Source organism: Erythrolamprus reginae, chromosome 9 (assembly GCF_031021105.1).
Source record: "Erythrolamprus reginae isolate rEryReg1 chromosome 9, rEryReg1.hap1, whole genome shotgun sequence".
Taxonomy (NCBI): Eukaryota; Metazoa; Chordata; class Lepidosauria; order Squamata; family Dipsadidae; genus Erythrolamprus; species Erythrolamprus reginae.
The window spans coordinates 22278994-22296193 of NC_091958.1; the positions used below are offsets into that span (position 1 = coordinate 22278994).

The following is a 17200-nucleotide window of genomic DNA, read 5'->3' on the forward strand; positions in this document are numbered from 1 at the left end:
GCACAGTGCATGTGCCCATCACCTAACAACAACACCCCCCCCCCATCACCCCCACCACCCATACAAGAGGATTCAAAAAATTTTTTAATTGTTTATCTATTATTCCTTGGCTCTATCTTGTTCTAGTATTACTAAAAGAGTGATTGCAATTTATTTTTCATATTTACATCACAGATTCTACTTAACATATAGTCTTTTACCTTGTTCCATCGCACCATCAGCTTCTCCAATTTATTCTTATCAAAATTATTTAATCTTATTTCCATAATTTCAAAATGTATGTGATCCACCATATACCCGTACCAATTTTGTAATGTCCATTTTGTAGAATCTTTCCATCCTAATACCATCACCGCTTGAGCACTTTCCAGTGCTGCGGTTTTAATTTCCTTAAATTCTCCTAATTCTCTATATTTAATTAAAATTGCTATTTCTTTTGTAATAATCCAGTTAATGTTTAACATTTTATTAATTTCATTCTGGATTACATTCCAGAATTTCTGAATTTCTGCACACTCCCAGATCATATGCATAAAAATTCCTTTTTTCTGGCATCCGTGCCAACATATGCCCTTCTCTTTCCCCTGGAAGTGTGCAATTGACTGCACATAACAATGTGTGTTTTTGAATCCCTGCTTCTTTGCCTTCTTGCTTTTATTTCCAGCGTGCTTAAGGAAATCGCGCAGAAACATGGATGAGGATTGTTTTGTGTTGGAAAAATAATAATAATAATAATAAGTGAAGCAAGTCTGAAGTCTGAGCTCCTGGCTACGTTTCAAGGAAGTTTGGCAGGCCTCGTAGATGTTTATCTGCTGCTAAGGGCTCTAATTTTTTTTTTTATTCCGAGAGCAAATTAATAGCGTTTTGTGAGAAATGGGCATTTGAAGACGGGAGCTTCGCCTGAATGTTTTCCCACTTGTAGAACTGAGATCATAATATTGTTTCTTCCACATCGATAACAGGATTTGAATGGAGTCCAGGTTTCCCTCATGATTTATCTTGGACCTTCCCTGCAAGTTTACAGAGCAAGGCTCCTTCGCGGACAGACAGCAATGGGGCCCCAACGCAATTGCTCCTGTGTGAACTTTTCTCTGGAGCGGTTGCGTTGGGATTCCTGGGGTGTGATGGACTGGAGAGATGCTCTTAGAAGGCAGACGCGGTGGGATGCAATTCCAGTGAAGTAGAATAGAATAACAGAGTTGGAAGGGACCTTGGAGGTCTTCTAGTCCAACCCGTTGCTTAGGCAGGAAACCCTACACCACTTCAGACAGATGGCTATCCAACATCTTTAAAACCTCCAGTGTTGGAGCATTCACAACTTCTGGAGGCAAGTTGTTTCACTGATTAATTGTTCTAACTGTCAGAAAATTTCTCCTTAGTTCTAAGTTGCTTCTCTCCTTGTTTGGTTTCCCTGTCCTCAGGTGCTTTGGAAAATAGCTTGATTCCCTCTTCTCTGTGGCAACCTCTGAGATATTGGAACTCTGCTATCCTGTCTCCCCTGATCATTCTTGTCATTAAACTAGACATACTCAATTCCAGCAACCATTCCTTAAATGTTTTAGACTCCAGTCCCCTAATCATCCTGGTTGCTCTTCTCTGAACTCTCTCTAGAGCAGTGGTTCTCAACCTTTCCAATGCCACGACCCCTTATTACGGTTTCTCATGTTGTGGTGACCCCCAACCATAAGTCTAGCGCCAGTTCTCCCAACAGAGCTTTAAGCTGATTGGCAGGAAAGTCAAAGGGACAACCCTCTGTAAATGCCTGATTGGTCAGATTGTAGAAATATGTTCCAAGGCGCCACAATAGAAGCTTTGGTTCCTAACGCCATGGGAAATTTGTCTTTTCCCATGGTCTTAGGTGACCCCTGTGAAACAGTCGTTTGACCCCCAAAGGGGTCCCGACCCCCACGTTGAGAACCAATGCTTTAGAGTCTCATCATCTTTTTTACATCGTGGTAACCAAAACTGTATGCAGTATTCCAAGTATGGCCTTACCAAGGCCTTACCAAGGCCTTGATTCTATCCCTCTATTATTAACACAGCCTAGAACTGTGTTGGCTTTTTTGGCAGCTGCAGCACACGGCTGGCTCATATTCTATTTCAGTGTTTGAGCAGCACTGAAATAGAAACCAATTATCGGGGGAATCCAGATGGAAAAAACTGTATTTAAAGTCATGACACAATAAAGGAGGTAATTTGCACAAGGTATGCTCCACAGTGAATGCTGCTGCTTTTTCTCTGCAATGCAATAAAGGTGATAATCTGAAAATCTCACGTTTTCACCAGTATAACACCTTCCCCCTCCCTACCTGTGCATAGATTTGGCATAAAGCTGGGGTTTCTTTGATTTAAAACCCCCCCAGCAATTCCACTTTGTCTTTCGGGAGAAAAATATGAATGGAAAATGGAGGAATTTAAAACAAGGTTCCAATTTGCAGGAGTACTGAGAGCAGTGATACCTTACTTTCCTTGAGAGATTTAGAATACAGTGTTCCCTCAATTTTCACGGGTTCGAACTTCGCAAATAGCCTATACCACGGTTTTTCAAAAAATATTAATTAAAAAATACTTCGCGGGTTTTTTTCTATACCACGGTTTTTCCCGCCCGATGATGCCATATGTCATCGCCAAACTAATAATTTTTGCAAATAAATAACAAAAAAATTTATTGTTAATAAATAATTATGTTTATAAATATCAGGATCACTAAGTGTCTTATTCAATGGTGAGTACCAGTAATAATGGTGAGTAAATGGTTGTTAAGGGAATGGGAAATGGTAATTTAGGGGTTTAAAGTCTTAAGGGATGGCTTGTGATACTGCCCATAGCCAAAAATTGTGTATTTACTTCCGCATCTCTACTTCGCAGAAATTCGACTTTCGCGGGTGGTCTCGGAACGCATCCCCCGAAAAAATTGAGGGAACACTGTATAAGCATCCACTTTTTATTTTGGAGCACTGCCAATATGATGTGGATTTGGGGACATTACCCTAATCTTCTCATGTTGCCTTTGACATTCTTTGACAACTGTGCTCCACTATGGGGAAGAAAGTCTGGTGTAAAGAACCAGGACCATGCATTAGATTTATTGCTGAATTAAGTAAGTAAGTAAGTAAGTAAGTAAGTAAGTAAGTAAGTAAGTAAGTAAGTAAGTAAGTAAGTAAGTGAGTAAGGTACCTGCATACAAGAATCCAATCAATTAATTGCCAGCAATAGCAATAGCAATTAGACTTATATTCTGCTTTACAGTGCTTTAATAGCCCTCTATAAGAGGTTTACAGAGTCAGCATCTCTCCCCCAACAATCTGCATCCTCATTGGAAGGTTGGAAGGCTGAATCAACCTTGATTCAGTGAGGATTGAACTCCTGGCAGTTGGCAGAATTCGTTTGCATTGTTGCATTCTAGTCACTGTGCCACTACACTCACATACAGTAAATTGATGCTTGATAAGACTCAATGGAATTGAAGAGGGGCTGGGCATGGAATATTTGTGGGCATGTAACAATTCTAGATTAGATTAGATTAGATTATTAGAGTTGGAAGGGACCTTGTAGATCATCTAGTCCAGTGTTTCCCAACCTTGGCAACTTGAAGATATTTGGACTTCAAGTTGCCAAGGTTGGGAAACACTGATCTAGTCCAACTGCCCGCTCAAGCAGGAGTCCCTACTCCCTACACAATTTCGGACAAATCCCAGTCCAATCTTCCTCGGAAAGTCTCAAGTGTTGGAGCTCTCACAACCTCTGCAGGCAAGCTGTTCCACTGGCTGATCACTCTAACCGTCAGAAAGTCCCTTCTTATTTCCAGGTTGAATTTCAGACTCTGTGAATCTATATTGTGCAATTGCATATGAATTTTGAAAAGTTTTGTAAATGTAAACATAACCCTCTTTTTAATCTACCGTATATACTCATGGTTAAGCTCCTTGGCATATAAACCAACCCTTGAATTTTTAAACAAAGTTACAAACTTTTAAACAAACAAATCTAATAGATTAGATTATTAGAGTTGGAAGGGACCTTGTAGATCATCTAGTCCAGTGTTTCCCAACCTTGGCAACTTGAAGATATTTGGACTTCAAGTTGCCAAGGTTGGGAAACACTGATCTAGCCCAACTGCTCGCTCAAGCAGGAGTCCCTACTCCCTACACAATTTCGGACAAATCCCAGTCCAATCTTCCTCGGAAAGTCTCAAGTGTTGGAGCTCTCACAACCTCTGCAGGCAAGCTGTTCCACTGGCTGATCACTCTAACCGTCAGAAAGTCCCTTCTTATTTCTAGGTTGAATTTCCCCTTGGTCTTCACCTAATTTTTCTGCAGGGAGAATGATTTTCTCCCATACATACACCCCGAATGTAAATGGGGTATACATTTTCCCTAAATACAGCAGGTCTGAGAATTTGCTCTCAGAAATGGGAAAAATCTTGCAATCAGAGGCATAGAGATTAGGAGAGAAGGAAGTACAGAATGAAATAAATAATATGCTAAACATTAATTGGATAATTACAAAAGTATTAGCAATACTAGTTAAATATGGGGAATTACGACAATTTAAAGAAATCAAAACAGCAGCTTTGGAAAGCGCTCAAGCAGTAGTCGTATTAGGGTGGAAGGATAGCAATAAATGGACAATCCAGAATTGGTACTGGTACATGGTGGACCACATCCACTTCGAAATTATGGAAATAAGATTAAATCACTTTGATGAAAATAAATTGGAGAAGCTGATGGCACGATGGAATAAGGTGAAAAATTATATCTTAAGTAGAATTTATGACGACAATGTGAAAAATAAATTCCAATCACTTTTTGTATGTAAAGAAATGTAAACTGGAGCTAAGGAAGAAATTGAAACTTATTGCAAATAATTTAACCACCTAAATGGTGGTGGGGTTTATTGGTGTTGGGCACGTTTTCTTTTAAGTATTTTTTTGTTTGTTGTTAATTTAGTAAGTAAACCAATAAAAAAATAATGATAAAATAAAAAAAGAGATTAGGAGAGACAATCAGAGGCATCAAGATTAGGAGAGACAATATGAAGCTAACAAGCCATTGGGAGAATTATAAAATGAAATAATGAAGCATTTTGGTCCCCTGAAAAACAACATGAATAATGGTGATAATAATCGAGGCAGGAGAATATTAACTTATGGGTTGTACTCTACTTTCATCTTGCTTAAGGGGTGTTCAGAGAGATAAAAAAACAAACATTCAGTACAAGTTTTAGGGTTTTTTAATCTCTGGAAAATTGCAAAAGTTGGCCAAGTTCTAATTTTGACCATAGTCTATATTTGGCCCTGTGTGTTCCCTGCATTTTGAAGACTATTCCTGGCAATTAGGTGTATGCAAAAGGAAAAAACAAACTTGATAAGTCTTAACAATGGTTCTAGATAAAAAATGATTCACCCTTTTTTTCGTGTGTGTAAGCAGAGGCATTTGGTTTTATTCTTATTCTAACAAAAAGGGAACTCCAGAGTAGAGTTTACTGATAATAATGGGCTGAAGTTACGAGAAGGCAGAATTCAAATGAACATAGAGAAAAAATTTCCAACCATAAAAACCATTTTTGCAATGCTGCAAATGCTATAATGATTTTTTTTCCCCTGGATAAGCTCAAACAGTGCATTTGACTGACATTCATGCATGGAGCAAGGATTTGAAGAGCCTAAATAAGCCACTCAGACTCTGTGAATCTATATTGTGCAATTGCATATGAATTTTGAAAAGTTTTGTAAATGTAAACATAACCCTCTTTTTAATCTACCGTATATACTCATGGTTAAGCTCCTTGGCATATAAACCAACCCTTGAATTTTTAAACAAAGTTACATGAAAAATGTGCCATTCCTGGATAAGCCATTTGTGAAAATCAAAATAGAAAAAGTTCAAGGGTTGGCTTATTCCAGGTGACACATTTTTCACGGTTTTTAGTTAATAAAAGGATTTACTTATCCGCCAATGCATTTATCTTTGAGTATATGTGGTACATCCAAAAAGTATATTCTCGTGGCTAAGCTCATTGACAGATAAGCAAATGTAGTTTTTTGCCACATAAACTTCTTGCTTTATCCCCAACTACATATACAGGTAGTCCTCAATTTACAACACCTCATTTAGTAACTGCTCAAAGTTGCAATGTAAAATGAAGCAAAGCACACTTAACACTGTGTCACTTAGCAACATAAATTTAGGGATCAGCTGTGGTCATAGTTCAAGAACTACCTTCAGTATATGTTCTCTATTTGTAGATCCAACCTTTAATTCAAATTAAGCTATCATTTCTGGACTAAATTACAAATCTAAGCAGGTAATGCGCTTCCCAAATTTTCTGCCCAAAGTATCTCCTGCCCAGATTTTAATAAACGTTTAGCATTTAGACTTATATATTGCTTCATTGCCGCATGAATCCCAGTGGCCGGTTTGGTCCCACAGAGTTGGCTTTCTCCAGGTCCCATCGACTAAGCAATGTCGTTTGGCGGGACCCAGGAGAAGAGCCTTCTCTGTGGCGGCCCGACCCTCTGGAACCAGCTCCCCCCAGATATCAGAGTTGCCCCCACCCTCCTTGCCTTTCGCAAGCTCCTTAAAACCCACCTCTGTCGTCAGGCAGGGGGGAATTGAAATTTCTCTTCCCCCTAGGCTTATAGAATTTATACATGATATGCTTGTATGTATGAGTGGTTCTTTAAATTGGGGTTTTTTAGATTATTTTCAATATTAGATTTGTTTACATTGTCTTTTTATATTGTTGTTAGCCGCCCCGAGTCTTCGGAGAGGGGTGGCATACAAATTAATAAATAAAATAAATGAATAAATAAATAAAATAAACATAGTACTTTTACACTTACGCCCTCTCTAAGCGGTTTACAGAATCAGCCTCTTGCCCCCCAACAATCCGGGTCGTCATTTTACCCACCACAGAAGGATGGAAGGCTGAGTCAACCTTGAGCCAGTGGTGAGATTTGAACCGCTGAACTACAGCTAGCAGTTAGCTGAAGTAGCCTGCAGTGCTGAACTCTAACCACTGCACCAACCCGGCACAATTGTTGTGGGCACATTTATCATTTCCTCTCGACTTTTCGCAAACAGTTGTCTCATTTGTATGCCAGGAAAAGACTACCACAGACATTGTGCACAAATGCCAACGTGCACAAAATTGTAGCAAAGTCAAAACTTACCTGTTTTGGAAAAATTCAAATGCTGGAAATTTAAAATGATGAAGAGAGGCTCATTTCCCCCAAAAAAGAATTTCTGTGCATCATGACCAGAGCGCATTAAACATCTATTCTTTTCCCCCCCAAGCAAAGCAATCTTTTTAAAAAAATCAATGAATGTTGAACCTGAGCTTGTTTAAATGGGTCCTGAAAAAGGTGTTTTGATGCAGAAGACTCTGCTCTTTCTTCTAATTTATTTTTTGTCTAAACCAGTGGTGAGTTCCTACCAGTGCGGGTAAAGTGTGCCATTCCTATAGCAGTCCGCAGATTGAGCAATTTGCGCACGATGGTTCCAGTGCCGTCTTCACCGGTCTGTTGGGTGACGCGGCTGGCACCATCTCTTTTTTTTCAATTTTTGGTCTATTTTTTGCTTCATGTGCATGCGAATAATAATAATAATAATAATAATAATAATAATAATAATAATAATAATAATAATAATTTATTAGATTTGTATGCTGCCCCTCTCCGAAGACTCGGGGCGGCTCACAACAACGATAAAAACAATATTATACTGGCACAAATCTAATATTAAAAAAAACTAAAAACCCTATCATAATTAAAAACCAAACAGCACATACATACCAAACATAAATTATAATAAGCCTGGGGGAAAGGTGTCTCAAATCCCCCATGCCTGGCGGTATAGGTAGGTCTTAAGTAGTTTACGGAAGACAAGGAGGGTGGGAGAGGTTCTAATCTCCGGGGCGAGTTGATTCCAGAGGGCCGGAGCCACCACGGAGAAGGCTCTTCCCCTGGGGACCGCCAGATGACATTGTTTAGTCGACGGGACCCGGAGAAGGCCAACTCTGTGGGACCTTATCGGCCACTGGGATTTCTTGCGGTAGAAGGCGGTTCCGGAGGTACTCTGGTCCAATGCCATGTAGGGCTTTAAATGTCATGACCAACGCTTTGAATTGTGACTGGAAACTGATCGGCAGCCAATGCAGGCCACGGAGTCTTGTGAGGGAAACTGATCGGCAGCCAATGCAGGCCACGGAGTCTTGTGAGGGAAACTGATCGGCAGCCAATGCAGGCCACGGAGTCTTGTGAGGGAAACTGATCGGCAGCCAATGCAGGCCACGGAGTCTTGTGAGGGAAACTGATCGGCAGCCAATGCAGGCCACGGAGTCTTGTGAGGGAAACTGATCGGCAGCCAATGCAGGCCATGGAGTGAGGGAACACACGCTCGTGTGCGATTTTGGCCATTTTTTGTTCCTCCTACTGGTCTACCGATGCACTGCACGTGCATCATCATATTTTGCGTGTGTGTGAGGATCCCCTTGCAAGATTTTGGTCATTTTTGGCTTCCTGCACATGCACAAAAGCAAAATCACACGAGGGGATGCGCATGCGCACTGTGATGATGTGCGCACAGCGCACTGGTAGACCAGTAGGAGTAACCCGCCCCTGGTCTAGACCATACCTCATGGTTGTTCTAAACTAGTATTTTCCAACCTTGCCAACTTTAAGGTGGGTGGACTTCAGTTTTTAGAATTTCCCACCTAGTCCGCTGGAACTGAAATATAACTGGGCAAGTGGTGACCCAGGGGCCGCATGCGGCTTGCCTGCTGTCTGTGACTGGACCACAGAGGCTGGTCCAACTAGGAAGGAGAAATGGAGGGAGGGAGGAAGGAAGGAGAAATGGAGGGAGGGAGGAAGGAAGGAGAAATGGAGGGAGGGAGTAAGGAAGGAGAAATGGAGAGAGGAAGGAAGGAAGGAGAAATGGAGGGAGGGAAGGAGAAAGGGAGGGAGGAAGGAGAAATGGAGGGAGGGAGGAGAAATGGAGAGAGGAAGGAAGGAAGGAGAAATGGAGGGAGGGAGGAAGGAAGGAGAAATGGAGGGAGGGAGGAAGGAAGGAGAAATGGAGGGAGGGAGGAAGGAAGGAGAAATGGAGGGAGGGAGGAAGGAAGGAGAAATGGAGGGAGGGAGGAAGGAAGGAGAAATGGAGGGAGGGAGTAAGGAAGGAGAAATGGAGAGAGGAAGGAAGGAAGGAGAAATGGAGGGAGGGAAGGAGAAAGGGAGGGAGGAAGGAGAAATGGAGGGAGGGAGGAGAAATGGAGAGAGGAAGGAAGGAAGGAGAAATGGAGGGAGGGAGGAAGGAAGGAGAAATGGAGGGAGGGAGGAAGGAAGGAGAAATGGAGGGAGGGAGGAAGGAAGGAGAAATGGAGGGAGGGAGGAAGGAAGGAGAAATGGAGGGAGGGAGGAAGGAAGGAGAAATGGAGAGAGGAAGGAAGGAAGGAGAAATGGAGGGAGGGAGGAGAAATGGAGAGAGGAAGGAAGAAAGGAGAAATGGAGGGAGGGAAGGAGAAAGGGAGGGAGGAAGGAGAAATGGAGAGAGGAAGGAAGGAAGGAGAAATGGAGGGAGGGAGGAGAAATGGAGAGAGGAAGGAAGGAAGGAGAAATGGAGGGAGGGAGGAAGGAAGGAAGGAACGAAGGAGAAATATATAATATAATATATAACTATATATATAATATATAATATAATATATAATTATAATTTATAATTATAATATAATTAACTCAGTTCTACCCAATAATATACAGTATTGGGTAGAACTGAGTTAATTATATTAGTCTGGCCTTCTAAAACCATCCCAATTTCTCATGCGGCCCCCTGGCAAAATTAATTGCCCACCCCTGCTCCAAAGTAAACTAAGTGTCAGCAAAAGCTGGTGAAATGTAGTAAGAAGGGGCCATAGTCAACAACATAGGAGCCAGCTTAGTCCAGTGCAGTTATAGCGCATGCCAAAAGTGTGTGTGTATGTGTGGTAGCACCCATTCCCGGCCTAGAAAGTAAATAAATAAATAAAATAAATCCCCCCCACTGCGCTGCCCCCCTGCACATCTGCATAATCCCCCCATCGCGCATTCGCACAGGCCTCACTGAAGCCTGAGAGGGTGAACAAATGGCCAAACAGGCAAACCAGAAGCTCGTAAAAAAGGGACTTCCGTTTTGCCTGTTGTGCTGTTTTTTGCACTGCAGGACTTGAGGAAGCTTCCCTGAAGCTTCTGGAGGACGAAACGGCCTTCCCCCAGGCCAGAAATCAGCTGGCTGGTGCGCACATGCATGCTAAAGCTTTCACGGGGCAACGCCTCATGTGCTCTCCAATATGGCTCCGCGTGCCACCTAGGGTGCGCATAGCATAGGTTCGCCATCCCTGGTCTAATGGTTCAGGGATCAGGCTAGAAATGAGAGATGGTGAGTTGGGTGGCTTTGGACCATCAGTAGGAAGTGGTGAGTTCTAATCCTGCCATAGCCAAGAAAGCCAGCTGAGTGACTACGGGCCGGTAAATCTCTCTCAGCCCAATCCACCTCACAGAGTTGTTGTTGTGGGGAAAATAGAACGAGGAAGGTGTGTTGGTTAGGTTTGCCTACTTGGGTTATTTGTATAAACAATAAAGGCAGGATACAAGTAAATAAAAATGTCTTTTATATCCTTCTTATGGGAAGGGAGGGTGTGTGTGTGTGTGTGTGTGTCTGTGGAAGCTTCTGGAGTGTGGCCCAGAAATGCTAAGATAATGGGTCAAACAAGTGAAATGAGAGGCTGCAAAGTCCACGCAAGCTATCGATTGCCCCTTTGGTTTAATGATGGGTTAGCAAAACCGAATACTTGTGCTTATTTTTTCCTCTCCGGTTAAAATTGCAGGCTGCAAACAGTTACCTGAGAGACCAGTGGTTCCATTCCTTGCAGTGGAAGGTAAGTTGTTTATCCTTGTTTCTGCTAAAATCATTAGAAGGAAACAATTGTGCACTTTAGTATAGTTTCCCTGCAAATCAATATATTGGTCTTCAGTTTCACTCAAAGAAACGTATCTCCCAGGCTGACATGCTGGGTAGGAGATTGTCAAAGCCTAGGAAAATTTGCCACCACATTGCAAAGCATTCAACATGTGGGAAGTAATCCCATTAACTGTGTTCCTTTAATTTCCCTTCAGTTCAGTTTAAAGGGAGTGGAATTAAATTTACTTTTGACCCTTAAATGTACATTGAAATAGAGTTCAGTAAGATTGAATTAAGTTCCTTCTGCCTCCTTTTTGGGGTGTGTTCCCACTGGCACGAAATCGTCTTAATTTCAGCCTGAGAAAAGTTATGTGTTTCCTGCAAAGTGAGGGGCGCTCACTTTCAACATCACATTAATTCCACTGATAATAATGCTACGAAATACAAAGCAGGGATACCAAATCTCAATCCAACATGGCAAGATAAACCAACTACTCTACATGGATGACTTAAAAATGTAGGCAAAAAGCCCTGCTGAACTTAAATCAATACTCAACACATTTCAACTGTTTAGCAGTGACATCAAAATGAACGTTGGACTTGAAAAATGTGCTATATTATCCATGCAGCAAGGAAAAATGGAAAAAAAATAGAAGGAATAGAACTGGGAAATGGAAGCATAATGAAAGCAGTACCAAAGGTTGATGGTTACAAATATCTGGGCATATTTTATTTATTTATTTATTTTATTTATTAATTAGATTTGTATGCCGTCCCTCTCCGTAGACTTGGGGCGGCTAACAACAGTAAAAAACAATATAAACAATAATATGGATAATATTGGAAGCGGATAACATCTTGAATGGGAAAGTCAAATAGTCAATACAAAAGAAATGCATCAGGAGAGTCTCCAAAATATTAAAATCAAAGCTGAATGCTGGAAACATAATTAAAGCCATTAATACATTGGGCAGTTCCAGTGATGTGCTACTCAGCTGGAATCACCAACTGGACTTTGGCCGAACTGGAAAACTTGGACTGGGAGTTGAAGTCCACAAGACTTTTAAGTTGCCAATGTTGGAGACCCCTGCTGTAAAGTATTATGGAGGGATTGGAGGGGTATATAAGTCTAAGTGCTCTTGCTCTCTTAGCCATTTCTGGGCATGGCACCTCCTATGCTCTGAAAGTATATAGGTACATGTGTGCATACTTCCTTTTGTAGCACGGATGTCAAACTCGATTTTATTGAGGGATGCATCAGGGTTGTGTTTGTCTTCAGGGTGAGACAGCAGCGGCGGGGCCAGCTCAACATCACTCATATCTGGGGCCCATGTGATGGCCCAATTGCTTTGCCATCAAAAACTGGCTCCCAAGCTCCGTTTTCAGCTACAACAGTTTCCTGTAACCCTCTGCCAGCAAAAATGGGGTTGGGAGGCTGCCTGTGTCCATCCCAAGCTCCATTTTCACTGGCAAAAGCAGCAGAGGCCGGTCCTTCGCTTTTTTCCAAGGCCACCCCATGGGCCAGATCTGAGCACCCGGTGGGCCAGATCCGGCCTCCAGGCCTTGAGTTTGACACCCCTGTTCTCTAGGCTGTGTTGCCTTGCTTTTCAGGATTTGTTCTTGTGTCTCTGTCTCTGTCTGTCTGTCTGTCTGTCTGTCTGTCTGTCTGTCTGTCTGTCTGTCTGTCTGTCTGTCTCTCTCTCTCTCTCTCTCTCTCTCTCTCTCTCCCCTTTCTCCCTCCCTCTTTCTTTCTCTCTCTCTCTCTCTCCTCCATCTGAGTGTCTGCTTAATGTTAATATGTTTACCTGGGAGGGAATTTGGCACGGCTTTAGGGGTGGGACTTTGTGGAACAGCATCATAAATCCTTATTTAGGACAGTAGTTGAGCATTTCCAGAGAGGGTGCTTAAGATAGCAGCTACGTAGGAATGACAGACGCTCTGGCTATGCTCTTTAATTCTTCTCAACAGCCTCGTTCCTCCCTTTAAAAACCAAGTTTTTGAGAAAATGGTGGGGAGTTGAAAACATCTCTTGAACATTGGGAGGACAATTGTGCATTGTAAAGTTGGTCCATGGATATAATTGGAATTAGGAAAGGCAATTAATTCTCTCTCGGGGGATTTATTCATCGTAAGCATAGCTGCTCTGTTTTGCCCTATTTCTGTCACTTTCTACATTGCTAATTGTTAAGGATGTGTGCAGAGTAACCCTTGAGTTACCAAGGATGCACAGAGGAAACATGGAGGTGGCAGGCAGATATCCAGCCGATAGCCCAGAGATACAAGTAGTAATTCAGATTACCAGATACATTAAGTGTATAAATATTATAATATTGGATTTCAGATTTTTTGTATTGTTCTTTTTATATGGTACAAGCCGCTCCGGGTCCTTGGAGAGGGGCGGCATATAAATCCAATAAGTAGTAGTAGTAGTAGTAGTAGTAGTAGTAGTAATAGTAGCAGTAGTAGTAGTAGTAATAGTAGTAGTACTTTACTTTGGCAAGTAGCTTAGTCAAGAACAATTCTAGTCATACACAATTGCATCAGTCAATACTCTTAATACATATGCAATATTATAAGCCTCTCTCAATACATATATACAATACTATAAGTCTTACTTACAAAATACATTAAATCATCATTTGAACACTCAGTTCTACAGTATAGTCACACAGACAAACCAGAAATAGCAGAGTAATCAGAGAAAGAGAGAGAGAGAGGGAGAGATATGCTTCTGGCTCCCTCTTATGGCTAACTGCAACACTCTTAAAGCTATAGTGTTATAATTCATTTAAACGTACATTGATAGTTTGTTTATATATTGCCAAACCCAATCAGTTATGTACATAGTACTAACATACATGCATAAATCATGCATACATATTGCTAGCAATCTCTTTCTTGGATGTGATATTTGTTTGGATAGACCCACAATATTGCAAGAAAGAACTAATGTGTAAGTGGCAGGAAAATAGAATATTGTGTTCAATTCTGGATGCCATGATACCAAAAGGATGCTGAGATCCTAACAAGTTGGGATGAATGGTTGAGGTGCGTCAAACTTATGGTGAAGAAAGATTTGGGGTGACATAATAGCCTCTTCCAATACTTGCCACAGAGAAGAGGGGACGGGAGAGCAAGACATGAAGTAATGGATGGAAACTAATCAAGGAGAAAACCAACCTAGAATTAAGGAGAAATTTTCGGTGACAAATGAGAATAATTAATCAGTGGAATAGCTTGCCTTTCAGAGTTGTGGATGCACCATCACTGGAAATCAAAAATTTACTGGGATAGTATTAGTTTGGACTAGAAGACCTCTAGGTCCCTTCCAACCCTATGATTCTACGCTCTGTAATCTTCTCGGTGATGGCCCCTAGCTGCAGATGCTTCCTTTTGATGAGTGATTTTGGATATCTGTCCAATGTGTCAAGCCTTTAATGTTATGTGAATGTCTTCATGTTTTGTTTTAAAACTACAGTAGTGACCTGGTTGTGTTTTCGGTTCTAGGCGTTATTTTTAATTGTAATTTTAGAGCTTTGGTTCAAGGAAAACAACATGCTAAGGCTTTTGTAGGAATCAACCCAGCAAGAATAGAATCTACTTATACTTAAATTGCACTGGAAAGCTGTCTTCTGAACAATGGTCTACAGCAGTGATGGGAAACCTTTTTCCCCACAGGTGCCAAAAGCGCTTGTGCAAGGGCTATCGCATGTGCACGAGTGCCCACACCCATAATTCACTGCCTGGGGAGAGTGAAAACGGCCTCCTCTGGCCACCAGAGGCCCTCTGGAGGCTAGAAACGGCCCGTTTCCCAACTTCTGGTGGGCCTAGTAGTCCCATTTTTCACCCTCCCCAGGCTCCAGAATCTTCCCTGGAGACTGGGGAAGGTAAAAACACCCTTCCCCATCCCCCTGAAGGCCCTCCAGAAGCCAAAACTCCCTCCCAGAGCCTCTATGTGAGCCGAAAATCCACTGTCCGTCACACACATGTACATTGGAGCTGAGCCAGGGCAACGGCACATGTGCCAGCAGATATGGCTCCATGTACCACCTGTGGCACATGCACCATAGGTTTGCCATCACTGGTCTACACCAGGGGTAGGCAAAGTTGGCTCTTCTATGACATGTGGACTTTAACTCCCAGAATTCCTGAGCTAGAATGATTAGCTCAGGTATTCTGGGAATTGAAGTCCACATGTCATAGAAGAGCCAATTTTGCCCACCCCTAGTCTACACCATAGGTGGGCAACCTGTATAAACATTTAAAGAGCCACAAAGGTCCTAACTGGAAGCCCTCCATTCAATTCTGGAGCTGACCGAAAGTCTTGTTCCCCTAACATAGAGTCTCCCCCAAACGCAGGAGGAGAAGACTTACCTGTCCTAAACCAAAGCCCTATCAATTGTGGAACCGACCAGAAAACCTTGCATCGTGTCTCCTCCTGGCGTGCCATGCTCTCCCCCCTCCCAAACCAGAAGCTCCTCTCAAAATTGTGGCCCCGACCGGTGACACGGAGCTGCAGCAGAGGGATGAAAGAGCCACATGTGGCTTCCGAGCTGCGGGTTGCCGACTCTTGGTCTCCACATTCTAGAAGTAAACGATCCTAAAATAAATGAAGGAAATTGTCATGTTGGCATAAGGAATTAATTTCAATGCTCATTTCTCCGCCCGACAATCCACTGGAATCAGAACGTTGAAAACCATTTGCTTTTCCAGCAGCTGGCCCTAAATGAGAAATGAATCTCCTCAAAATTAATGAAATTAATTTTCATATTAAAATTACGACAAGTAATTGTGATGTGTATGTTTTTCTTGGTATTGCATTAAAATGAATTAGAGATCCATGGCCGGCTGATATTTGCTTATGTCTAGATAGTATGATTTCATAGTCATGTCCTGAAGGCAGAGAAGAGTAACAAAGGGGATTAGGGTACTAGAGGCTAAAACATACGAAGAACGGTTGCTGGAATTGGGTGTGTCTCAGTTTAATGGAAAAAAAGACTATACAGGTAGATGAGATCATAGCAGGGTTCCGATGTCTCAGGGGCTACCACAAAGAAGAGGGAGTGAAGCTATTCTCCAAGTCACCAAATCAGAAGCAATGGGTGGAAACTAATCAAGGAGAGAAACAACCTAGAACTAAGGAGCAATTTATTGACAGTGTCAGTAGAACAACTCGCTTCCAGAAGTTGTGAATGCTCCAACACTGGAAGATTTAAGAAGAGATTGGACAACTATTTGTCTGAAATGGTACAGGGCAGTGATGGCAAACTTATGGCATGGGTGCCACAAGTGGCACGCAGAGCCATATCCGAGGGCACACGAGGCGTTGCTCTATGTCAGCTCCAGGGCCCATGTGTGCGCTAGTCAGCTGATTTTCAGCCTTCTTTTTGGCCGTTTTTGCTCTCCCCAGGCTTCATAAAAGCCTCCTGAACCCTGAGGATGGCAAAAAACAGCCCAACAAGCCTAGGAGGCTTCAGTGAGGCCTGTGCGCATGCGTGAGATGGCAGTGCGGGGGTTGTGCACATGCGCAGGAGAGAGCATTGTATTATGAGTATTGTTCTGTCGGGCTCTCTGGTAGAATCCTCCCAAAAATTCACAGGTACAAATTTCAGACACACACACGTTTGAAAATTCAAAACAATGTTCTTTATAATGAAAATTCACTTAAACTAAGCCCTCTTTTGGTATAGCAAAGAGCACTCCTCTCCAAACAAACTGGTAATTTATACAAGTCCCTTATCAGTCCTGTGATACTTAGCTTGCAGCTGTGAGGCAATTCAAAGTCCTTCTTTCACAAAGTGAAACACACTTTGCTCTGGTTTAGTTTCAAAGCAGGGAAAAATCAGCACACAAAAAGTCAAAGTCAGTAAAGCAGTCATGAAACACAACGATCAGATAATCCTCCACAATGGCCAAATCCACAGGCTACTATTTATAGCAGGCTCACTAATTACCACAGCCGACCCAACCACAGATGGCCTCATTTTCTTTGATAATAATCTCTCAGTTGTTGTTGCCTATGCATCGCTCTCCGCATGTGTGGCTGTATCATTAACTCTTGTTCTGAATCCAAGGAGGAGCTAGATAATTGATCTCCTTCTGAGCTGTCTGCCACACTCTCCTCCTCCTTGTCACTCATGTCTTCTTGGTCAGAGGAGTCTTCATCTTCAGATTCCACCAGGGGCAAACCAGGCCTGCAGCATGTGGATGTCTCCCCCACATCCACAGTCCTTGGGGCAGGAGCTGGGCCAGAGCTAACCATAACA

The 17200-nt window shown here is 42.3% G+C and overlaps 1 protein-coding gene across 1 annotated transcript in view; it reads left to right on the forward strand.

Moving 5' to 3' along the window:
• CMIP (c-Maf inducing protein) overlaps nucleotides 1-17200 on the forward strand; it is a 206665-nt gene that overhangs the window by 126012 nt on the left and 63453 nt on the right. Inside the window, exon 3 of the mRNA XM_070760446.1 lies at nucleotides 10861-10911. Coding sequence (XP_070616547.1) covers nucleotides 10861-10911 — 51 coding nt within the window. The remainder of the gene's footprint in view (nucleotides 1-10860; nucleotides 10912-17200) is intronic.